This window comes from Alligator mississippiensis, chromosome 2 (genome assembly GCF_030867095.1).
Source record: "Alligator mississippiensis isolate rAllMis1 chromosome 2, rAllMis1, whole genome shotgun sequence".
Lineage (NCBI taxonomy): Eukaryota > Metazoa > Chordata > Crocodylia > Alligatoridae > Alligator > Alligator mississippiensis.
In genome coordinates, this window is record NC_081825.1 from 179,015,778 (window position 1) to 179,041,092 (window position 25,315).

General features: G+C 44.0%; 1 protein-coding gene across 2 annotated transcripts in view; it reads left to right on the plus strand.

The window, feature by feature from the left end:
* LOC102563693 (acyl-CoA 6-desaturase) overlaps positions 1 to 25,315 on the plus strand; it is a 39,523-nt gene that overhangs the window by 2,106 nt on the left and 12,102 nt on the right. Inside the window, exons 2-9 of one of the 2 annotated variants that reach the window (XM_006274889.4) lie at positions 5,982 to 6,092; positions 8,316 to 8,513; positions 8,889 to 8,990; positions 13,000 to 13,125; positions 19,722 to 19,782; positions 20,272 to 20,348; positions 20,557 to 20,654; positions 23,445 to 23,541. In XM_006274889.4, the coding sequence (XP_006274951.1) occupies positions 5,982 to 6,092; positions 8,316 to 8,513; positions 8,889 to 8,990; positions 13,000 to 13,125; positions 19,722 to 19,782; positions 20,272 to 20,348; positions 20,557 to 20,654; positions 23,445 to 23,541 (870 nt within the window). The remainder of the gene's footprint in view (positions 1 to 5,981; positions 6,093 to 8,315; positions 8,514 to 8,888; positions 8,991 to 12,999; positions 13,126 to 19,721; positions 19,783 to 20,271; positions 20,349 to 20,556; positions 20,655 to 23,444; positions 23,542 to 25,315) is intronic. The other variant, XM_059722501.1, reaches the window with a different exon arrangement.

The window sequence follows — 25,315 nt, forward strand, 5'->3', positions numbered from 1 at the left end:
CTTATTTCTTGTTCTTATAAAATATCAGCCTTGGGGCACTCACAAAATTAACACCTAAACATACATCATAGGTTGCACTATGGCAACACACACTAATAGTGCCTTCACATGCATCACAGGTTACACACAGGCTACAACTCCCATCTCTGGAGATTAAAAATTGCTTAACTGACAGAGATCAGGACATCCCTTTCCCTCGCTCCTACTAACATGTTCACACTGCAACGAACCTAACTGGACATCTCACTGGTGTCAGGCAGTCAAGACCTGGCTGTAGTACATCCAAATATCTTAGCACTTACTTCTCAGAGTCCATCTTCTACCCCACCTTTCCTTATGTAAGGCATTGAGGGTGCCCTACAATCCCAGTATAGGATCTGAACTCATGACCTCCTAGCCTAAAAGAAATTAAACATGTAAGAGGTATATCTAATGAAAGGGTAATTCTGTCATCATCTTTATCTTGTCAAGAGATAAACTCAGTATTAAATATTCAGGAGATGGCATTCTTCATGCTTCTATGGCAGCGTACTGAAACACTCCCCACTGCATATGTCAGTGACATGCCTACTCTTTATCAGCCATCCTTGAATAGAAGGACTCAATGAACCCACCTGCTGGGGTCTCCTTTGAGACATGTGCTAGGGTAGTGGGGAGGTGCAAGGTCAAAATGAAACCAGAGAGAAACCCTTTTGTTCTGACACTGTGCACATGTGTACTTGCATTTCTAAACAGTTTCAGCTCCTTTCCCTTCCCTCTCATAGAAGCATGAAACAATCGAACATTGCTCAAAGTTTCAAAGCCCCTCCAAGACTCAAAGAAGGATCTGGAGCAGAGATGGAGGGAAAGCATCTTTCCCAAGACACTTTATGAGATACTCACAATGTATTTAGGAAGTGCATTTTGAGGAAGTACAAAAGGAATTACCAGGCTAAATACAAGTAGATGAAAATACCTTCCAAGAGGCAGGAAGAAACTGTTTCTCTGAGCTGCCCCTCCATTAACATCAAGTGGCTCAGACAGAGACCGCTCCAAGGCTGTAATCAGGATGAGACCAAAGCATTCCTCAGAAGACACGCTAATTCCACTAGTTCATGGTATAAATGATACACATCTGACAGTCTGTCATTTCCCTTGTGGTCCAGGCCTTCCCTCTTGTCTTTCCCCAGAATCTTTGCTCTGAGTCACTGACCTGGCAGCAAGGATCCTTGGATATCCATCCCAAACATTAATCCTTCTCACACCCCTTCTCCCAGGCATATTCCTCCATGACTATTTGCTACACAGTGACACAGTGATGTGCACTGACAGGGAAGGCAGAACCCTGCATAAATTTGGCAGACTCGGTCTTTGTTCTTCCTCACGTCCAGGGCCTCAAAGGCACCTGAATAGGAACCTGGCCCTTTGCAAATAAGAAAATACTTATAGCCTTGGAAATATGGCAGACCACCATTGCTTAGACAAGCTTAATTTGTCCCCTGCCTCCTCCACCCCACTCCCTGCTGAAGGGACCAGGAGTGTGCTTTAAACATAAATGAGGAGGAGGAGGTCTATTTTATGAATTTGCTGTGGCAACAGGTTTGAAAGCTAAAATCTAACAAGTGAGATTTTCTATTCAGGTAAGTGTTGTAGCCAGTATCTGAAAGGAGTCTAATTCAGGTAACCAGTTTTTTTCCATTAAATTCTGGGGGTATTAGCTTATTGCAAGGGTTTATCACATTAACTAGGGGCTTGGGAGATCTGGTTTCAAATCCCCACTCTGCTATAGCCTTTATGTTTGACTTTAGACAAGGTCACTCAGCTTCTCCATACCTCAATATCCTCTATATGCAATGGTGATCATAGCTCTTCCCTACCTCATAGAGGTGTTGCAAGAATAAATGCATTAAAGATTGTGAAGAACACGTACTGTACTCGGGGAGGCCATACAAGTACCTTTGTAGATATCTAAGTAGGTAAACTTAGAGACTCAAGGCAAGGTGTCTTTGGCCTGGGGCAGAGAAAAGGAGAAGAGCTCAAAACCATTCCCAAGGTGCCCTTGAGAGGTTGTCCCAGTTTCAGCCATTAGTGTGGGTATGCTGGTGTTAACTCCCAAATACATGCCAGGCAAGCTGCAGCTGGAATCAGCAGGACTCACTCTTATTTGATATCCAAGTAAGCTCTGCCAGTCTAAATCACAGCTTTCCTTGTCTACATGAGAGGATTATAGTGATGACTGAAACCAAGGCCAGCCCCTTATGTTACAAAGGCATAAACAGACCCAGTCTCACTGCAAATCATCTGCTACAGTAACAGGCTTTCCCTTTATTCCCCACTTGATCCCAAAAGGGGATTTTTTTTCATCACTCATTTGCAAGCTGCCCATTAAGGAGAGAGGTTTTCATTCCCTTGCTGAGGTAATAAGGGGTCAAGCTTCTCCCACAGCTAATTGGAAAGTCCAAATGCTACAAAAAATGCATTTTGTAAGTCAAATTTATTCGGCATTGTGTCCTGCCTCCCTCAGTGCTCTTAGGCTGCTGCATGTTTACCTCTTTCCCTGCTAAGGCGCTAGCATTGTACAGCTTTCTTAACCTCTTGATTATTCCCTACACTTTTTCTTTTCTTCTAGTAACTACCTGGCTTCTGTCCTTCTCTGCCCCTGTTCTAGCCTTTACTTCTCATATATAAAAACGGCTTGGCTTCTTCCTGCATTTCTTGAACCTCAAGTTAAATGACTCGGATTGTCTCCCTCCTTTCTTCATCTCATCCCTTTCTGTCAGCAAACGTTTCTTAGGCAGAATGTAATGCAAAGTCCTAATTAGAATAATTTGAAGGGGGCTACAGTGGTGTGGGCACTAAGACGCATGGTTGACAGCATAGAGATCACAAGTTCAAGGCCAGAACAGAAGTGCTTACAGCATAGCCCTGACAGATTCCAATTAATCTACAAATTATACTAAATACCTTGTCACACAAGGACATGAGGAAGGAAGGAAGAAAGAGTCATTTGAAAAGCTTCTATTGACTCCACTGAGCTTTGGACCCTGCCTGGACTATTCAGGATTCAGCACCTAGAGTCAGACCTAGATTTTTCTGAAGAGCTCAGCACCCAGGTAGGTCAGCTGCAGAGAACAAGCACATGAAAATCTGGACTTTGTGTTTAGAAAATAGGTGGGAACTCCTGAGTCCTATTCCTAGCTCTTATACCATGGAAAGGCACTTCTCTGTGCCTTGGTTTGTGCACTTGCTAAATGGGTAACATTATTAAAATGGCAAAACGTATTTAAGTGAATGCTTTGAGTTTCATGGATGAAAAGAGTTGTGGCAGCACAGGGTGTTATTATCATGGAACTCTAAGGGGGTCAGGCAACTAACTGTCTCTAAATTTTCCTCCCTTTTGGTTCTCTTGAAAATGTTAGCCCTCTTGTGCTAGGTGGCATAGTGGCCACATTCACTAGTCTGTCTGCGTGACAAGTGAAAGCTCTCATACTGGCATTGAGCAGAAACACTGCAGCCAATATTTCCTCTAAGATGTAGCAGTCTGTGAGCGTACCACTTCAGTCTGTGAGTGCGCCACTTTGGTCTGCCCCACAGCACCCAAAGCACCTTGCCTGCCTGTGCCCTTAGACACAGCTGTAACTAGAACTCCCATATTCAAGATTACACAGCTTAGGATTCTTCTAATAAAAACACCATTTGCAGCTTCTTTTTCTGTTTAATACTTTTAAATTCAAATGCATAAACTAGTGACAATAAAAACAAACCACTAAATGGCTAAAAAATGGCTAAAAAACTGGTGACACCCCCAGCCCCCACCTCTGGGAGCAAGGAGGGCACATGGCATTGGGACTGGGGAGTGGAGCAGTTTCCCAGTGCTGGCAGAGCCCGCGCCAGCCCCAGCATCGCCTCCGGGAGCAGAGCAGTTTCCTGGCCCCAGCCCCAGCCCCCGCCTCCAGGAGCGAGGAGGCACATGGCATTGGGGCTGGGGAGCAGAGCAGTTTCCCAGTGCTGGCAGAGCCCATGTCAGCCCCCAGCCCCTGCCTTGCCTCTGGGAACGAAGAGGTTTCCAGGCCCCAGCCCCCGCCTCGCCTTTGGGAGTGAGGAGGCACATGGTGTCGGGGCTGGGGAGCAGAGCAGTTTCCCAGCACCGGCAGAGCCTGCGCCAGCCCCCAGTCCTACCTCACCATGCCTCTGGGAGCAAGGAGACATGGCATTGGGGCTGGGAAGGAGATACATGGCCTCGGGGAAGAGCCGCTGCCTGAGCTTACCTCTGGCAAGTGCCCTGTGCTGGCCCCAGTGCCTCCGCCATTGGTCTCTTCTAGTGTCACTTTTATGATGTGCCTCTCTGGGCGGGTGCACGGCATTAATAAGTTTGTGCACAGCATGATTTTAAAGTGTGCGCAGCCATGCACACGCGCAGCTTGGAGAGAATTTTGTATGCAGCATACAGCGTCAGGGGCAAAAAACCCAACAACAACAATAATGCCCACAATCTCCTTTTGAGTTCCCAAGCCACGGGAGACATCGTAGATTAGGAATTTGGCAATTTGAATAGATAAGCAAGTCTCTGACAGGACCCTTTATAATAGAAGCTCTTGGGATCATGCAGAACAACTAAAATTCATTTGCAAGTCCTGGAAAGATTTGACTACTACATAGTTCTGGGATTCACTGAAGAAAGAGCAGGGATGGAGGAACTTTTATTAAAATCTCCCCATCATTCTGGACCAGCACCATCTTTCTGGACCAGAATCTAACTGGTGGAAGGAAGGGAGATTATGAACAACTGCAAAATACCTTTGGAGGTATCAGTTCTTCTCCCTGCTAGGACTCTGTGGGATCTTGGTGCTGGAAGGTATGTAGGAGGAAGCATAAGATGAGGGAGAAATTAGTTCAAATCATATCAAGGAACAGAGAAGGGTATTGGCTGTATACCAGGGAAGTCCCCTGCATAAATCTGGCAGACTCAGCCTTTTCTCCCTGACATCCAGGGCCTCAACATTTACCTTGCAAAATATTTCTCAAATCAAGACATCTAGTTCCTTCCAGGCACACAGTAAACACGTAATGCATGTGGAGTTTTCTAAGTGATTATTGGGAGTCAGCAGTTCTACAATAGAATATACCAGTAAGTGTAACCGATCTTTCTTGATCAGCTAGCAATCCATTGTCATTTATAATATGTTGATTATAAAGGAACTAGCTTTCCCAATGGTAAAATTTCACTTTGCTTTGAGACACACTTATGAATGTAGCCAGTGCTAGTTCTGGTGTTTGGTTTGATACCATACTAGTTTACAGCCCATCAAAAGCAAAAGCTTTAGGATTGCCCTGGAGAGTCTCTGGACAGTGAACTTGGAGTTGGGGGAGGGGGGAGAACCTTTTGTTGAATGCAGCGCAATGCCACAGGTCCTTAAGGACCTGAAAGGTATTTAGGCACCTACTGGTAGAGATGCCTAAAATCAGTGAGCACCCCTTGGGATTTTCATAAGTACCTAATTTCCATTCAAAGCAAACAACAAGGTACCTAATTCCTATTGGGGAATCCCACAAGACAGATTTCTATCAGCATCTTTAGATGACTAACACTGTCAAAATTCTGACCCTAATAAAAGGCAACTTCAGTCATCTTCTTGACCTGGAAGCACAACATTGAGAAGAATTGTGTATTGTGGGGTTGCAGTTCAGTCAGTGGCCAATGTTGTAATGTGACATCACTGCCTGTGATGATGGTGGCACAGCAGCAGCCAATCCTGCAATGCAGCGGCTTCTATTTTTTCACACACCCCCTTCCCTTCTGGGGTTATAACCTGAGGTTGTTGCTGTAGTCATCCCCCTGTCCCCCCTTCATTATGCTACTGTCAATACCATTATGCTACTGCTGAATAAGTATGGGAAAATGGTGTGGAGGGGGCTACTGCAGGGGACAGAGGAATGAACCAGCGTGAAATGGCCAGTAGCTGCTATTGAATCTTGTTTATTTACCTGTGTTTCTTCCCCAGGATGCTTTCTGGGCCTTTCACATCAATCCCAGCTTTGTGCAGAAGTTTCTCAAGCCATTACTTATTGGAGAGCTTGCCCCAGGAGAACCCAGCCAGGATCGAGATAAAAATGTGAGTAGCTCTCAGGGGTTTTCTGCTAGACAGGAATCCATAATCTGCCCATTCCAGCTTAATTATCAAGCCACCTTCCAAATTCCTGTGTCCAGTGCTGTTACACACAATGCGTAAGTCTGCCACACTATAAGGAACTCCAGAGAGCACAGAAACCCGGGGAAAAGACATTCACGTTCGAGACACCTCTGTGTATGTTCCAGTGTTGACAAGTATGAAGATACCATACTTGCAACAGGCCTTCCTGTTCTATTCCTGCAGTTTCTTCAGTAGCAACCCCTGTGCAGCTCAACTTCTTTCTGTAACAATCAGGCAAGTCCAGCCCTTAGCACCCAGATTGCAATGCCCGTAAAATTAAAGGGAAAAGGATCAAGATCAGGCTGGATCTGGTTCCAGTCTTTGGGGCTGGGACACGTCTCTAATCAATAGACTTGCTGTTCCTATTCTGATGTCCTGGTTCTACCAGTCATTCATAGAGCTTGTTGGTTTTTTTGCTATGGATAAAAAGGCTTCAAAATAATGACACGGATACTGCTTGCCACCTGTCCCTTCTATAGTCTGCTCCATAACATCCTTTAGACAGCTCACCCCAAGGAAATTCTACTCCAAAATTCAGACCAGCTTCTGCTGAGCCCTCAGATGAAGAAATAGTTCAAAAGAGTAGCCATGTTGATGGCACATGTGGCATGGGAATGAAATGCCAATGGGAGAAAGCAAACAAAAACTGTTCAGGCTGAGTACTGTGCTTATAAAGCTGCAGAGCTGTCCTCTCATCTGTCTCACATCATGGGACCAGTGCTATACACCTACCAAATGTTCCATTCATTCATTATTCAAATGTTGTGTGCTGCCTGGCTGCTTTCTAAAGTGAAATCCTTCCTCCTCCCTATTGTTCTTTAGATGACGGAATTTAATATATACTTTCATCATCCATAATAGGGGGTGATTACATTAACCTTCATAAATGACTACACACACCAACTGACCAATCAAAAAGAGAAAATGGCTGCTTTAAATGCAACACTCGCACAAGAGCAGAGCTTCAGGGCTGTGGATAGGTGAATGGACTAAATCATAATTTCAGGGGAAAGGAAAATAGGCTAAATCTTTGGTTCATGTAAGCCAGGCATGGTAAAGATATTATCGATAAAGCTGTCATCTGGTGTGCAGGGCTCCTCACAGGGTTGGAAATTTGATGGCAGCAGTAGTAGCAGTGTCAATCACTAAAGCTCCCAATTAATACTGCCAGTGATTGTCCCACTGCCAAATTTATAGTTTCATAGTTGGTAGGGTCGGCAGGGACCTGAGCAGATCATCAAGTCCAACCCCCTGCCATGGGCAGGAAAGAATGCTGGGGTCAAATGACCCCAGCTAGGTGATTATCCAGCCTCCTTTTGAAGACCCCCAAGGTAGGAGCAAGCACCACTTCCCTTGGAAGTTGTTTCCAGTTCCTAGCTACCCTGACTGTGAAGTAGTGCCTCCTGATATCTAGCCTGAATCTACTGTCAGTCAACTTATGGTCATTATTCCTTTTTGCTCCTGGTAGTGCTTGGGGGAACAGGGACTCTCCCATTGTCTGCTGGTCCCCCTTGGCAAGTTTGTAAGTGACCACCAGATCCCTTCTCACCCTTCTCTTGTGGAGGCTGAACAGGTTCAGGTCCCATAGCCTCTCCTCATAGGGCCTGCCCTGCTGCCCTCAATCATACAGCCCACAGGACTCCCCACAGGAATGGATCCAGAGCACAGAGCCATGTCACCTGTCCTGTGGGTCTGTCCATGGGGCTGGAAATTGTGGCAGGAAGAGCACTGGCTCCCACAACTCTGGGAGCTGCTGCCATCATATTTTCAGCCTTGTGGGTAGCCCCTCATTCCTGGCCCACAGGCTGGCCCTGCCACGTGGCCAAAATGAAATTTAGATCCGTGATATAAACTTATGTAGCTTTATTTCTTCAGCATTGCTCAGATGACTTACACCAGCTAAGAATCTGGACTTAAACTCCCTTCCCATTTCAAAAAAGAGTAAGTCAAGGAAGCAAAATTAATCTTAGAAGGTGAGGGAATAGGATCACATTCCTGGAGAAACAGCTGACAGCTGTCTGAGTATGTAGACTTTATTGTTCCAAAACAGTGATGGGGGCATTAGAGTTGAAGCCCAAAGCTTCATGGGAAAAATTCAGACCTGTATAGACAGTGAATGTTTTGTTTTGCATTTCCTTTTTGTAGTCTCAGCTGGTGGAGGATTTCCGAGCCTTGAGGAAGACAGCAGAGGAAATGAACTTGTTCAAAGCAGATCCCTTATTCTTCTCACTTTACCTCTGTCATATCTTGATTATGGAAGCTTTGGGTTTGTTAATGATTTCATATTATGGCAACGGCTGGATCACAACTTTTATCCTTTCCTGCATCCTTGCAACCTCCCAGGTGAGAAGTAGTGGGTCCTAAGTAGTCAACTTGCACGTGCTTCTGTGAAAGCTGACCCATCCATGCACCCAATTGTTCAGAGCTTTTCCTGCCAAGATTAGTACCAAACTCCCTTTAGAAGCACATTCCAAGACCAATCACCCCCTCACCACATAATGTTCATGCTCCCTGAACACCTTTTTCTCCCATGTCCCTCTCTCCTGGATCCAGTAACCCCTGTAGCAAGCATAGAACTTCATCTCCTCTTCCATACCTTTGCTTTTGGTAGGACCATCCACACCATCATGTTGACACACAGTACTTGCCTTCCACTCTGTATCTTGCCTGCCTTTGATTTCTAACCACCCTGTGACCTCTGTTCCTTTTCTTCCCCAGGCCCAGGCTGGGTGGCTGCAACATGACTTTGGTCACCTCTCTGTCTTTAAGAAGTCTGTATGGAACCACATAGTCCACAAGTTTGTGATTGGGCACCTGAAGGTAAAGGAAGATAACACACTCTATGCTAAGGAGACGATTGCAGTGGAGAAGTCTGGGGATCTGATCGGTCCCTTGTCACATGCTTTAGATGTAAAAGCAATAAACCCACACAGGGAAGATGAATTTGCTACAGATTCCCTGTGAAGCCGGAGCAAAGATCAGATGCGAATCCAGGACTTTAGCATCTTACAGCTATAGTCTCACCAACTATAGCTTTAGCAGCTATAGTCTCAGTGACTTCAGTGGAATTACTTGATTTACACTCAAAACTCAGTAAGGTCCAATGCAGAGTTCTGTGCAATACAGCTGTGTAGAACAGTTGTTCTCAAACTTTTTAGACTCAAGGCAACCCCCTGCCTGAAACTCAAGGCACTCCTCAGAAAATGCTGGCTCTTTGTTTTCCCTCATTTTTGATTGCAGAAAAAGACAAGAGGCATTCTTAAGTTGCAAAGAACTCTGAAAGACCACAAAAGCACAGAACATTTTTAACACCATGGATTCCTGGTCAAAACCTCTGGGTTTCTTTTGTTCCAAGGCACCATGGTTAAGGATCACTGATCTAGCATATGTTCCTGGAAGGGGGAGGTCTTGTAGGAAACAAGGAAATGGTACATATTGTCAAATGCCTATTTGGTTGCTTATCAGCCATTTAAGCACAGGCCTGGAATGCAACCATTAGCAATAATTATGACAGCAATAAGAAACAGCTCTGTGTTTCCCAGCATAGGGTTTCATCTACTGGCAAGTGCAGTAACAAGTAACCTCCTGGAGTTGCAACAATACTGCCTTTCCATAGCATGTGGCCATACCCTTCCACTGCCCTCCTTAGTATCTAGCACAGACAGTATCTGCCAGAAGTTTTATTAGTTTGCAATCACCACACACATTGTTTGACTGTTTCTCAACATACTTTTACACATAGGAGGAAGGGCATTTCCCACTAGGATTCCATTTATTTCTAGAGTAGAGTAAAGGGACTAGAGGTAGAGCTTCATTCATATGAATAAGGTTACATGAACTGGTAGAGTGGATGCTAAAAGAAATTGCTTCTCCAGGTCAGGTTAGTTAGTATAGAAAAACATGAGGCAGAAGGCAGGCAAAATACCAAAGAGGAGAGAGGGAAGAGATCAGGTGCACAATGATATCAGCAGGCTTTAAAGATAAAAGCACATCAAATAGATAAACTATTAGAATTAGGTATCATAAGCAAAGCAGTAAGTTTCCTTCTAGCACAAGGGATGGGCACAGTTAGACCTTTAACATTCTCACTGTCAGACGTTCCTAATTCACTCACAAATCCTGAACAGAAAACACCAGGGAAGCATAATGCAAAACAATTTATCTCAGCGGTCTAACAACAAGAGCTCCTCCTTCATGGCTAGTCAGTCATTTATAGAGAACTTCCAACAGCCAATTGCCAGACTATTGCTGAGTCCTGGGGCAACCATTTTCCAACATACTTCATTAGAGTGAAGTATCTTCATCATCTTTCCACAGCCAAACTCAAGGCTACTTTGTGAAAAAGAGGCTCTCTGTCTACTCTGAATTCTTGGAAGAGATTAGGAGCAGCATGAGAAGCCAGCAGTCCACAATGCGTCTTGCCACTCACAAGGCAAGTGCCTTGCTGGCCTCCTGCCTGAACTTCCTTGGCAGTGAGACAGCTTGGGACTGCATTTCTCAGGAGCCGGAGACACAATGAGGGTATAGGACTGCTAGGGCCATTGTCCAGTTCTTCCCCACCCCCTTGTTTATTTTCCATTAAAACCCTTTTAAAAGTTGGGGGGGAAAAATCTTCGCTAGCCAGTTTTCCATCATCAGCCCCCACAAGCACCTTGTTTCTTCCATGACACAAACCAACACAGATTAGCCTTCATCACACTGTTGCTATGATTACCATTGACATGTCTGATGACACTAATGATAGAGCTCAGAGCAAAAAATGTCATTTATCTTGTACTCCCCATGCTGAACAGGTTTCTGCCTGCCTGCTTTTGTAGACTAAAAATATTAGGGATTACCTGCAGTTTGGGCTGACTTCACATGCACACAAAGTGAATGTTTTAGTTCAGCTAAACTGAATTCATAGAATCATAAAAATAAAGAACAGAAAGGGACCTCAAGAGGCCATTGAGCCTACCCCCTGCAGTGAGGCAACATCAGGTATACCTAGACTATATACACAAAAATCTGTTCCTAAATACCTCCCATTAAAGAGATTCTGCAACATCCTTGTATAGCTTATTCTAACTTTTCACAGCCATTGAGTTATGAATTCTTGCGTCTTGCCCTTTCCATAGTATCAACAGAGAACAAATGGTCATCATTATTATAACAGCCTTTTCCAAAGCAAATGACTTAAATAACTCTGTCCCCCGCAGCATTCTTCTTCATATGTCATGTTTTCCAAACCTGGCATCATTCTTTTTCTCCTCTAGATTCTACCAGTTTGTCTTGATCTTTTGTAAGGGCTAGTGCTCAAAACTGGGCACACCATTCCATCTGGTCTCACATTCTTGACTCCTATTCTTCCAAATCTTTAATGAAAATGTTGAACAGTAATAGGGCAGATCTAAGCAGAAAGACATTTAAAATGCCCTCCCAGTTAGAGAGAACTATTCTCTGAGAGCCGTGTCTCAAACAACTGTGCACCTGCCTTGAATTGATTATATTAGGCTCATATTTCCTTACCTTGTTTAAGAGAATATTGTGAGGACAGTGTTAGAAGCCTTACTGGACTAAAGATTTATAATATATGCAGCCTCCTTCTTATCCATTAGTCCAGTAATCTTGTCAAAGGAAGAAAATTAGATTTGTTTGACAGAATCTATATTTAACAAGCCTGCATTAGCTTGCTTGCTTTAAAAAAAAAAATCCCCTTATCTTCTAGGTACTTGCAAACTGGTGGCTTAATAATATGTTGCAGAATCTTTCCAGGAATCAAAGTTAGGCTGACTGGTTTGGAGCTTCCAGAAAACCTCCTCTTTCCCCTTCCCTGCCTCCCACCCAAATGGAGGTGCTATATTTGCCTGGCCTTTCTGGGACCTCTCCCCCATCCTCCACAAATTCTTGAAGATAACGACCAGTGGTTCAGAGATTCCTTCAGCTAGGTTGTTAAGCAGCACTCAATGAATTTCATTAGATTTGGCTGATCCGTCTGCCATCTACCTATTCTATAACATGTCCTTTCTTTATCATCGCTAATGAAGTGTCTGATCACAGTTTGCCTTTTTCATGAAGACTGGAGCAAAGACGACCTAAAATACCTCAGCCTTCTCTGTGTCGTCCTTTATTTGCTCTCCTTTTACATGTGGTAATGGACCTCTATATCCCTTTGTTTTCTTCATACTTTTCATATATTCACAGATTTGTTGTTGCTGTTAAATGATTTTAGTTGTTCCTTGTTAACACGTTCCTTGTTAATTGAATTTAGTTTTGTACCTAACTGTCCTTATATTTTCCCTACAAATTCCTGCTGTTCTTTTGTGCTCTTCATTCACTATGTGTCCTCATGTCTTCTATTTCTGTAATTCCTTTTTGATTTTCAGATCAGTAGGGAGCTCCTCAGGAAGCCACAGTGGTCTCATATGATGCTTCCCCTCTCTCCTCCATATCAAGATGGCTTTCAGTTGTTCATTAATGTGGTCTCCTTCAGAAACTGACCTCGCTTCTACATTCTTGCATCATTTAAAAATATCTTCCCAAGACAGTCTCCCTACAAGCTCCCTGAGTGTACTGAACTCCCTTATTCTTATCCTGCTACTCTCAAACCTTCCGTCCCTTACAAGAGTGAGCTTCTATCCATAGTATCTCCCCCTTTATAGTCTCAATCAGTTCCTCTGTATTAGTGAGATTTATATCAACTAAGGATGTAGCTCTTTAACATTTAGAACAATTTTAAGAGATAGTCAATCGTTTGGGTATAAACAAAGTTGCACTGAAATAGATATTCTAGTAGGGAGAGACTATGCCTTTTTGCGGACTAACTATTCTTCCTTCTTCCCATCTCTAGGGTGCTTCAGCAAACTGGTGGAATCACCGTCACTTCCAGCATCATGCAAAGCCCAATATTTTCAAGAAGGACCCAGATGTGAACATGATACACATTTTTGTCCTGGGAGATTCTCAGCCTGTTGAGGTAAGACAGTGGGATGAAAAGAAAGTGGCACTTTTCCTGAAAGTCTTCAGAAAATATTGTGTATGTGAAATTTTAAAAAGGTGATCTGTGTCTGATGGACCCAACTCTGGTTGTTAAGATTCAATATCAAAGAAATGTAGAGAAGAAGTATCCCAACCCAAAAGGAAATTGCCTGACAGGAGTTGGGCCCAAGTTTTGGAAAGATGCAAGGGCCTTGATTAGGTCAACCAATATAAATTCTCATCCCCATTCCCAGCCCAAAGATAATTGTATTTTTGAATTGCAGTGTGGGGAGGGGAAGGGAAAATGATAGGAATGAGAGTGAAAACAGGATGTAGAAAGCCAGTAAAAAAATTTCATCCAAAAATATGACCTAAGGTGTAGAGAAAGAATGGCAGAGGACACTCACTTTTGAGTACAAATAGATTCAGTTAAAAAGTTGATCTCATGTTGGCATAGAGAGTCTTTCAATATTTGTGTAGCCATTTTCCATATATACTAAGCAGGAGTAGGAATGCGTGCTTAACTGGACCCCTTGCAATTCAGTTGAGTGCAGCTATCATGGTAACACGGGTGCAAGGATTTCTTTTTGCTTTATCCAGCTTCAGACAAGATCTGAGGAAATCATATAGGGTGCAGAATCCTATAGTACTGCAATTTTAGATGTCAAGTACCAGTCTTGGTTGAATTGAATACCCACGCAGGGGTGCAATCAAAATCATAGAATAATAAGGTTGGAAGGGACCTCAGGAGGTCACCTAATCAAACCCTCTGTAACAAGGAACCAGGGACTCCTTTACTTTAAGGAAGAAGCATCTGCAGGAAGCTCCCCAGGTCGGAGGGAAGGACTGCTCATTATGGGTTGGCTGCAAGGGAATAAGCAGCCAGGAACCCCCAGGTTGCAAGCACCTATTGCTGGGCTAGCCGGCCAGCAGTAGGACAGTAGGGCAGAGTCCTGTTTGAGTAGCAAGGGTACTGGTATGGCAGCGAAACTAGCAGTCGTAGTTTGCATATCAGAATAAAGGAAGGAGAGCTATGCTGGGGCTAAAACAGTGGTTTCCAATCTGTGGTACAGGTACCACCAGTTCTATGCAGACAACTGTTAGTGGTACGCATTAGCAGATTTATTATAATGACTTTATATGACAAAAATGTGCTGGTGGTACTTAAGGTTGTATCATTTTAAATTGGGGTGCCCAATTGGTCAGAGTTTGGGAACCTCTGGGCTAGAGAATCACCTGACCCAAGAGGAGCCCTGCTCCGGGAAGCTTAAAAGCCAGCACCTGGAGAGAGGAAGGATGGTGCTGTCTACAGGGATGGAGATCACAGCAGGGAAGAGCTGCCTGAAAGATGCTGGCAGGCACTAAATGCTCTGGAGGCAGGAAGGTGAGAGCCCTGTGGGAGGATGGCTAGACAAATAGCTGTTGAACTCCAAGAGGGGGAGATGGTTTATGTTAAGCAGTTGCTTATTATTTTTTGCTTGCTTAAGTTTAAGCTAGTGGAGGTGGCTACAAGGTGCTATGAGTAGACTGCAGGGGAGCGCCTAAGAGGCGTACCGAGGTTAAGGCACAAGGCGGGATTTTAGCCCTTAAGGGAACTGGTGCATTGGAACACAGAAGGGGCCAGGAGGACCCTACCTAATGCCTGAGAGACAGGACAGAGATCAACAGAGTTTGAGATGGACCCACTGACCAGTAACAAGACAAGGGCTCACTCAGGGATCCTGTGGCAGCCTCCCTTTTTATAACCAACTAATTCTAACAAAGGTGTGCAGGCAAGAGGAAAGGGAGGGTACCCTAAGGAGCCTGAGCAGGGCAGGAACGGTGCAGCCACCAAGGGGCGTTGTGGCCACCTCTGGGGCTTGATTCTGTCATGCTCCCCATCTCCAGAAGTTTCTCTTCAAATAGCTGAATGATCATTATATGGAGGATGCAGATAGTGTATTTTCTGTGGCCACAGCAGACAGGACAAGGAGCAGTAGCCTTAAAGACCAGCTCTCCTGAACAACCTTTCTTCTCAGACTGGTCTTCCAGAGAATCCTGCCTACCAGTTCCCTGAGTTTCTTAAAGCCTTCCTTTCTGAAGTCTGGTGTCTTCATTTTGCTGCTCCCCTTGCTTCCTTCCTGTCTTTTCCTCCCTACCAGTCCTTCTTGAACAATTTGTACCTATGGAGATTAAGCCCTGACACGTGTCCCTGCATCTAGTCCAGATGTGGGCTTGCAAGGAAAAGGTGTGCAAAATACTTTCTTGTTTCCCCACCAGAGCTAGTAGGGGAACTGGCAGGGAACAAGTGGAGTCTTGACTACATCTCCTAATGCACCAGCCAGCAAAGCTGAGCTGGCAGCATGGGGTGGAATGGTATTCTGCCAGTATGGGCTAGCAGCAAGTGACTTGCCCCCGCCCTTGAGTAAGCAAAAACAGAAGCAATTCAGAAACAGGATGCCTCCTTGAGAAACAAGGAAAACCAGTTTATTCAAAGACAAAGGTCCAAGTCCTCAACTGTGTAAATCACTGAAGCTACAGTTATTTACTGCAACTGAGTTTCTTGGTCATGGCTCCCACAGCTACTGTGAGCCACACTGCACACTTAGTTACAGGGTATATTAAGGTACTGCAATTAAATCCATCACTTCAGACCCAGAGGAGGTTTCATACTGGGGGCATCACCATAGTGAAGTCAATGAAGTATGCCAATTTATTTTGTGAAAATCTGGCTCCTGCTGAGTGAGTTTTGCCCAAGGGTCATAGTCCCATTGCCATGAAATAACAAAATATGGATGTTTATGGCAATGGAGAAACTGTCTTGCTCTCAGAAGATGTATGTTAGAAGTATGTAGACCATAATTGTATTCAGATGCTCTTATGTGTTCAGACCTTTCTCTGATGGAGCCAAATATGCAGCCCTGTGGAGCTCAGATCTTGCTTAATTTCCTCCAAATAAAACTGCAATCTATGAAGTCATTGGTGCTGCACAAGATGTAGGAATTTACAAGTGACAAAGGGTACTGATCTGTTGGATCAAACTCAAGGACATGAACAAACCCCAGAAGACCTCACTCAGTGAGAGGGAAAGGGACAAAATAGTTGAGGGTGGGAGTCAATAAAAATTGTATAAGGAGACAGGAGAAATTTGGGGATAAACATGTAAAAGAAGAGTACTAGTGGGGGGAACACAGGAGAGAACCCCAGAAAACTGGTGACAAATATGAGCCCTCGTGATGTGCAGTGAAGGTGGACAGAGCCCCAACAGAAGCTAAATCTATGTGGGGAGGTGAGGGGGGCATAAATCACAGGCCCCAGAAATCAAGAGATTACTTGGGACAAAAAAAAAAAAAATGATAACAGGAATGGCACCTTAGAATCAGAGATTTTAAAACAAGAAAACTGGGTGGAGACACCAAGCAAAGGACTTCTCACAATTGGTAGTATTAGGTTGCTGGTGCAGGATACTCTCCTCTTCCATATGAAAGACAGCCACTGTGGCAGGTTCTTAGCTCTGAGCATAGCCCTTACTATGAGGGATCACTTCTCAACCTGGTCTAATCACGCCTTGGCCTCCCCACTGCCACTAACAGCAGCAGCAGTCTGCTGGATACAAGACGGACATTGTAGATTTATTTTGCATGGTGGAGACTACCAGACTGTCTGTGACCTGATTTTATCAGTCATGTGTACCTGCTATTCTTCTGCCACTATCTTTACAGTTCTGGTAGTTTAACTTTACTGCCATAACCATATGGATATTGCTTATTACTAACAGCAAAATCATAAATGAATAGGGTTGGAAGGGACCTCAGGAGGTCAGATAGTCCAACCCCCTGTTGCAGACCTGTAATGTAACACATTACAAAACCATAATAAAACTTGCATCAGTGCTACTGCACACAATATTACAGGCTATTACTTTGCACAGCTTGCCTGAGTTACAAATGCTGCAGGGAGGCGAAGGGCTTGTTTACACAGGGAAGCTACAGTGCAGTAAGCAAACACATAAATTTACAGTGCTTAGGCTACTCTGCACTAACTCCCCATGAGGACACCCTTAGAAGAAATAGCTTACTTCAGGAGTAAGCTACCTCACACACACTCTTTGTGCATGCTAAGATTGGCCATAGGCCGTGTCCGTTCAGAGTAGCCCGCACAATGTAAATCCACAATGCCATTATATAGATTTAACGGAATCAAAAGTATCTATGCAACTGGTTTCTTATTATTAAGATGGGATCATCACAGGCCTCAGCTGAGTTCAGGACTTTGTTGAGAGAGGCTCTACACAAGACACAGAGCATTTATACACATACATTTTCATGCGGAGATGTGCTGGAGATCCGGTGCGTTGGAGCAGACTCGATTAGTCAAGTCTGCTCCGCATGCGAACTGATGCATACTGTGCTGTGGCACCTGGCACCCCTTTTAAAAGCATCCAGTGCTGCAGCATAAATGTGTACCGGTGTCTGTAAAGGGTGACTGTCCCCACTCTCCAACCTGTCCAATCTAAATAGACGAGTAAGGCAGCCAATGGGAGAAAAGAAAAAGAAAGCTTATTATACTCACTTTGTAGATGAGGAACACTGAGGAATGAAATGACTCAATCACCAGGTCGCACAAGAAATCTGTGCAGTGTTGACAGTTAATCCAGATCTCCTGATGCACATCCTGATCCAGCATCTTAGCCACAAAGAATTTTTTTTTTCCCCCTGAGAGTATGTTTTTTTTTTCCTTAGAGCTGGTTAAAATTTTGTCAAAATATTTTAGTCAATGAGAAATAAAATAATGTTTCAAGCAAAATGAGAAAACCTTTTTAACTGGATTATTACTTTTTGTTGGGGTCAAAGTTTTCCAGTTCTTTAATGAGAACTGGGAACCAAAATCCAAATATTTCAGATAAGAATATTCAATTTTCAGTAAAAGTTGGGCTCTGGTTTTCTTCAAAAAAAATATATATGTTGCAGAAAATGTAACCTTCTTTTTAAATTTTGCACAAAAAGATAATTAGCAATCAGAATCTGCTCTCATCTTTGTTTCTTTCCACAGCCTTTTTCCTAGGGCATCGGCCACAGCGGCCCTGCCAAACATCACCCTGTTTTTATTTACGCTTCATCAAAAAAAAGAATCACCTTGAGTATATTCGTTCTATAACCAAATCTATGACCCAACACCTTAGTGTTAGCAGCCCAATGTTTGACATCTCATTACAGTTATTCTGGACAGGACAGCAAGCCCCTCTGCCTCCTTCATTCCTTAGCTTTCTCCCCACAGCCCTCCATCTCGGAGAAGTACATGGGAATGACCATCTGCTGTGTCTGTTCTACTGTCCTCTCTAGCCATCTGCAATGTTTTTACATGTGTTCGGGGGTGGGCTTTAATTAGAGTGGCTCCGAGAACCGCTCTAATTAAGGAGCCCACAGTGTCTCGTGTGTCAATGTCCCCACACTTCAAAATGGCAGCAGGGGTGCTTTAACTAAAGCTCATTGAATGAGCTTTAATTAAACCACCCCCACCACCATTTTGAAGCACGGGCACGCTGATACACAAGCACACTAATTAGCACACTCCAGCAGACTCGATTAATCTAGTCTGTTCTGATGCGTCATGGTCATCACACGTCATAGCAGCCTCCCAGCATGTGTACAGGCACCGCTGACTACCACTTTCCCATTTCTACTGTTTTGCTACTTTTTGTACCCACAGTCTTCTCCAGTCCTGTCTGGCTGAATGACTGACTGAAGATTAGTATCCAAGCCCTTCTGCTACCATCCTAGTCCTTAGCCTTGTTTAAGGACCTCGCAAGACATCCCAAGACCACACAGTCGAAGGAACTCCTGCTTCCTCTTTCTCCCTTTATTAGCTCCAGGTGACACCTGCTCCTGCTAATCAGGTGCAATTAAGATGCACCTATTCTATCACAAGTGAACAGGATTTGCTTTAATCAAAAGGTCCAGTCACCTTGTTACACATGACAGTGTTTCACAAAGGTGAATGCCATTGGGCTTATGTATGGAAGCTTGGAAATAATATTCTTTTCTCACTGATTACCTGTCCTTGATAATTTTTCTTAAATCAAACAGGGTCCATGGTAGAAAAAAGAACAAGTCCTACCACGTTTCTATCTCTTTTGCTCCCACCAACAAGAAGCATTCCTCAGCTCCTGTACTGGGCCCAAAATAGGAAGACAAGAAATAGCCTGCAAACACATGTTAATTAGTATGTTTAATCGTCTCTATTTAGGAAGAGAATAGAAGAATCCAAAGGGGATTTCCATGCAGCGTTCACTAGGAAGTCGTGCTAAAACAAGTTGTCAAGACAAGATCAACCCACACCCCTGCAGTAGGACTGACTGTGATTGGCTAACCTATTTTTCAAGTATCCTAGTCTAGATACAGCAGGAAACTGAAACAGCTTTGTGAGCATTTGATCCCACTCCCATTTAAAGTGATAGCAAAACACTCCTTGACTTCAGGAGGACCAGATTAGGTCACAAGTCTCCAGCTCTGACTAGAGATATTTAAACTTAAAGAGGTATCCTCAGTAGGTTCCTCCTTATCTATGAGTGTAACAAGCTGAGCCAGATCTTTGACATCCACTTTCCCCTTCTAGTATGGCAAGAAGAAGCTGAAGTACCTGCCTTACAACCATCAGCATGAGTACTTCTTCCTGGGTGAGTATCTGCACTGTGCCTTTCATTTCCCAAAGTGCTTACAGGGTGGAAAATGCCCCTTTACTGTTCCACTCCCTCCTGGTTTGGGAGAACAATTTTTCACCTTTTTATTAATCCATTTTTAGAGCTTGTAATCACTTTCACACTTTACCTGCTATGTGTCAGGTGCCCTGCTTTCTTCATCACATCATTGCTGATACTAAGTGGCTAAATAAAGTAAGGCAAATGGTTGAGAGTCGGTGACAGCCCTCAGCATAAAGACCTGTCAGCAGAAGCACTGGGCTTCTGAACACATAGCCTATGGTCTAATTGCTTGAGAACCTGAAGGTAATCAGGACATAGAGAAGCAGTAGGAAAGAGCTGTGGGTTCCCTATTAACAGGTCCCCCCCCCTCCTCCCCCAGTTATTCTTTGCAGGCAGCTGTCCATAATTCCATCATGTTACAGTCAGTTGCTTCGTGATGGCTGATACCTTGCATTTGCTTTTCAGTTTTCCCACCTCTCCTCATCCCTGTGTACTTCCAAATGCAAATCATGATGAGCATGATCAGGCACAAGTTCTGGGCGGTGAGTGAAAGAACATCTCTGTCCTGTGCATCGAGCCCCATCTCATCTGGAGGGTGGGGAAGAAAAGGCCCAACTGATACCCAAAAGAACCTTCTTTGAGGAGGGAGAGAAGAGGATCATGTCCTTATTGCAAGGACAGCTGGTTTAAAGAGGGAGGTGGAAGACCGTACATTGTCTGTAATACATAATCTCTTCTTTCTCTCCCTAGGACCTGATCTGGGCCTTCAGTTATTACATACGCTACTTCATCACATTCATCCCTTTCTATGGAGTTCTGGGGTCCCTGTTTCTCCTCACCTTTGTCAGGTAGGAGAGATAAAGGGCCTCCCCACTGCTCTCCTCTCCCTTCACCATGGGCACCATAAACCATCCTAGGGGGATAAGCAGTGCCAAGCTAAACTCATTCTGCTCTACATCACACTATCCAGATTCTCTCTTCATCTCTTCCAGTCTCTGCTGCTTCCTATCACTACCTTCATTAGCTTCCCCTGTCTCAATCTCCCCCTTAACCTCCATTTTAGTTTCTCTTCAAGCTCACCCCTACACCAATTGGTCTGTTACTGGGTTTCAGTGTCTGCCTCCTCATTAAGAAGTCCCTAATGATGGTAAAGGCAGATGAGACTCTCCATCTTCACCTCCCTTCTGCACACCTTTCCATCCTCCTTCCCACACACACGTGAAGTTGCCCCAGTGGCTCCATGTCATCCAGCCCTTCACTGCAACTTCTTCCCAGATCAGCTGGAGAGTAGCTTAGGAACAATGGAGGGTGTTCCATTTTTCTGAGTGGGGAAAACCATCTTCACTGTACTTCCAGTTCCTGTCAGAGAGAAACCATACACCAACTTACAGTCTGATCACCCAGCATGGCAATGTGCATTGCTGGGTGGCCCCTAGTCCACACTCTCAAGGATCATTACTTCTATATTCCCGTTATAGAAATGGTGCCATTGTGATGACTACCTCTTAGCTGATTACACCAAGAATTCAACTTTAGACCTGAGCTAAAAGCACAAACTGCTACAGCTGGACTTAAATTGCTCCAGCTCTGGAGTGACAGATTGCAACCAATCACATCTTAAGTGGATGAGGCACAGAACAGGGATTATACCAAACACTCAGAAGGTTACACTATGATTGACTGATGTTCCAAACTGTAGCACAGAATTTAATTCATGTATCTATCCTAGAAGTACTTTCTGTGACCCTGCTAAGTCATGCCCAGGGTGCAAGCAGGTGTACAGTCAATTCTACTGCTCAGATCCTTAAAAAAGGAAGAAATTAATTTAAAGATGATTCTTCTACCCAAAAAAAGGAAAAACTATATAAAGGTTCTTTAAATTATGGGATCTGAATTCTATCTCCATGTTATTTTAATTACTTTGGCCATGATTTAGGACTTCCTTATTTCAACTGATGTTGGATCAGGTCCTTAGAGAAATATGACCCTCAAAAGTCGTCATTAAATTGATTAATCAAATCATGGTAAATGTTCATGTGATTAAAAGTTTAGCAAGCCAATTCCTTCTTCAGTCAAGTCGGAAATTCTATAACAGCTGAGCTATTGTTGCTGGATGTCCTTGTTTTGGTTGGATGTAGGATCAGGTTTCCTCCCAGTAATATTGCTTCCTATTCTTAGTGAAGAATCACAAAGTGGCATTTCCGTAGCAACAATAGTTGACTTAAATTTGAGATAATAAGTAAAGAGTCCAAGGAGTTTTATAGAGAAGCCCGGCATTTTAATCAGTTATGAAAACTCTCCCTTGCTGGTCTCTCAGGGCATTTATACACATGCTCCAGGAGGTGAGAGGGTGGGGAGGGCACTAATTAGAGCAGCTCTGAGAGCAGATCTAATTAAAGTGCCCAAAGCATCACATGCATCAGTGGCCCCATGCCAAAAAATGGCAGTGGGGTGCTCTAACTAAAGCTCAAACAAGCTTTAGTTAAAGCACCCCTGCCACCATTTTTCAGTGCGGGAATGTTGATGCATGTGACACTGGAGTTGCTGGACTGTGGTAATTACCACGCTCCAGCAGACTCAGTTAATTGAGTCCACTCCAATGTGTTGTAATTACAGTGCATCGGAGCAGCCTTGATGCACATGTATAGGTGCCCTCATTGCTCAGAGAAGATACAAGCTGTACAGAGACATCACTATTATTAGAATATAAATGCAAGTCTCTACCTTTAGTTTGACCCCAGGCACATCTAGGCAGTGCAGGGAATCACAAGCTCAGATTGTTCTAATTAAGCTGTGCATCACATTGCAGAAGTCAGACCTTAATCCTTTAGCTGCCAGGTTAAAATACTACACAGTGCACATGGGGTGCACAGCAACCACCAAGGCCATCGAAAAGACCTGAGAACAGTTACTAGATCCTTCTTCATCTTGCTCTTTCTGGCTTATATTTGAAGTTACTTCTGGGAAAAGGCAGAAAACCATGTAGACTGAATTCATCTACGTTTTTAAAGAAAAAGTGCTAAACAAGGGTATAAGCAATATAACTACCCAGTCAAGGTCTCTATTTGGTCCCAAACTGAAGAAGATTTGCCTAGGCATTTTGGCTCCTAGGGCTTGTTCCATTTTTGGCCTCTACTGAGGCTGAAACCAGAAAACTATCAGCAACTGAGGGCATGGAGTGGTAGGGGTTGAGAGAACACAATCTCTGGGATCAATGCGAGTACAAAGTGTGTTTCCAGGTTCATTCTTACTATCTGACATGCAGAGAGGTGAATTGAGATGAAAGGCAGAGAACAGCATGAAAAAGCAATCCACCTAGGAAGGAGAGAGTGCTAAGGATTAACATGGTGCAGTATCCCAATTGCTTTAAGCCCTTAAAGGGAATGCCAAAAGAGAGAACAAACCTAATGCAGAACTGATGGTTTCTACTCTTCAGAATCGGAGATTTCACCATTCCCTTGAAGAAATACTTCTGTGACATCTTATGCCTCCTCTGTATATAACAGGACTACAATCTATATTCCATTCCCTTTATCTCCTCTGTTGTTAGCTTTACCTAGGCTACTCTGCATCGCCATGGCAGTTTGTATGGACTGTGTTTTGATCTGGGATGTCAGCTGTTGTTCTTCCTTTTGAAGGTTTCTGGAAAGTCACTGGTTTGTGTGGGTAACACAGATGAACCATATTCCAATGGAAATTGACAATGAGAAGCACAGAGATTGGCTCAGCTCTCAGGTAATGGCTATGGTACTAATGTTCCCAACTCTGTTCACCCTAAAAATAGGTGAGAAATTAAGTTTGCTACTTAGAGAATAGCTGGGCAGTGGGGGAGAGGGATGCAGCAGGTAAAAGTGGAGAGGTACCTGGGAAGTCAGATGTCAGGCAGGTTATAGCGTGTTATAAATCCAATCTCTATGTTGAGTCCATGATTTTTTATATCCAGTAGATTTATGAAGCTAAGTTTGTAGGCTTGTCTACAAAAGTTGTTTTGTAGATTTCCTTTGAGGATCACAACTGAGAGATTGGAGAGAGAGTGGTTTTCTTTTGAGAAATGTGTCTCCACTGGTAATTGAGTGTTCTTGTTTTTAATAAATTTTCATTGTGCATTCATTCTGGTGCGCAGTTGTTGTTTGGTCTCTCCTACACATTTTCCATCAGGACATTTGGTGATGAGGTATATAACGTTCCTGGAAGTGTATTTGTAAGATTCAGGAATGGTGATGGTTCTGTTGTGGGATATAGTAATTGTGGGGGTACTAGAGTTATGTTGACAAGTTCTGCATTTCTTGTCATGGCATGGTCTGAATCCATTCGGTGTGTTTTGGGCTATTGGAAGTTTGCTTCTGGTGATGAGGTTAGCGAGGTTCAGTGCTTGTTTGAATTTATGAAACACTTTTCACAGACAAACCTATAAACTTCACTTCATAAATCTACTGGATATAAAAAAAATCATTGACTCAATATAGACATTGGCTTTATGACACACTATAACCTGCCTGACATCGGACTCCCCAGGTACCTCTCCACTATTTAACTGCTACACCCCCTTCCGCCCCCACCTGTCTCTTATCCCCCAACACCTCAATTTACATTTTCACCAACTTCCTTTCTTACCTGCAGCCCAGCGTCTGGCGTCTTTACTGTTCCTTCCATCCAGGAAGAGAACACACACCAACTGCAGATGCTTCCTCAGCCTGACTAAGGGTTTTTAAACCCGGAAGCTTGCTAAGATAGATTTCTCCAACTATTCAGTTGGTCTAATAAGAGTTATCAGATTGACCCAAAGAACCTTGTCTGCCTATGTCCTTAGACCAACACGGCTAAAACTTACACCTCTTAACACACACAAGTGATACACAAGTTTTGCTTTCAACAGTTTGAGGGGCACTTTCACAAAAACCCCTGCACCTGTCTCCTTGAAACTTGGCAGGCTTCATGCCCTCAGAAGGGGGTACAATCCTTGCTATTCTCATCTGAATCAGCAAAATTGGAACTTATAGGTATTTTAGTGATTCCCCGTTATAGTCTATGGCTGAATCTCCGTATCAGCACCAAATCTCTGAATCCGATGCGACCAAATCAAATCGGGACAGTGACTTGAATCACCAAATTGAATCACTATCCCCTCTGAATCGACCGAATCAGAATTGAATACTTGCTGCTTTGCATAGGCCTAATACCCAGAGGGATCAAGCAGAAGGCAGGTAAAGAAGGGGTGACCCACCCATCACCACTGGTGTCTCTGGCTAAGCCTGACACCCCATGCAGGTGGGGTGCTCCAAACAGGTGCTGCAGTGACAGGAGTGGCTCTGGGGCTTCCTTCTCCCGGGTCAGCTGAGGACAGTGGTGCATACATGGGAGAGATGCATCAGCTTCAGGGACTCAAAGTCCCTGGTAGACGCTACTGTGGAACGATCTGTCCGCTTTGGGAGTGGGTCCCTGCATCACTAGTTGCATCATCTGCACCCCCCTTTTCAAAACCTTAGATCTGCCCATTGGGAACACATGC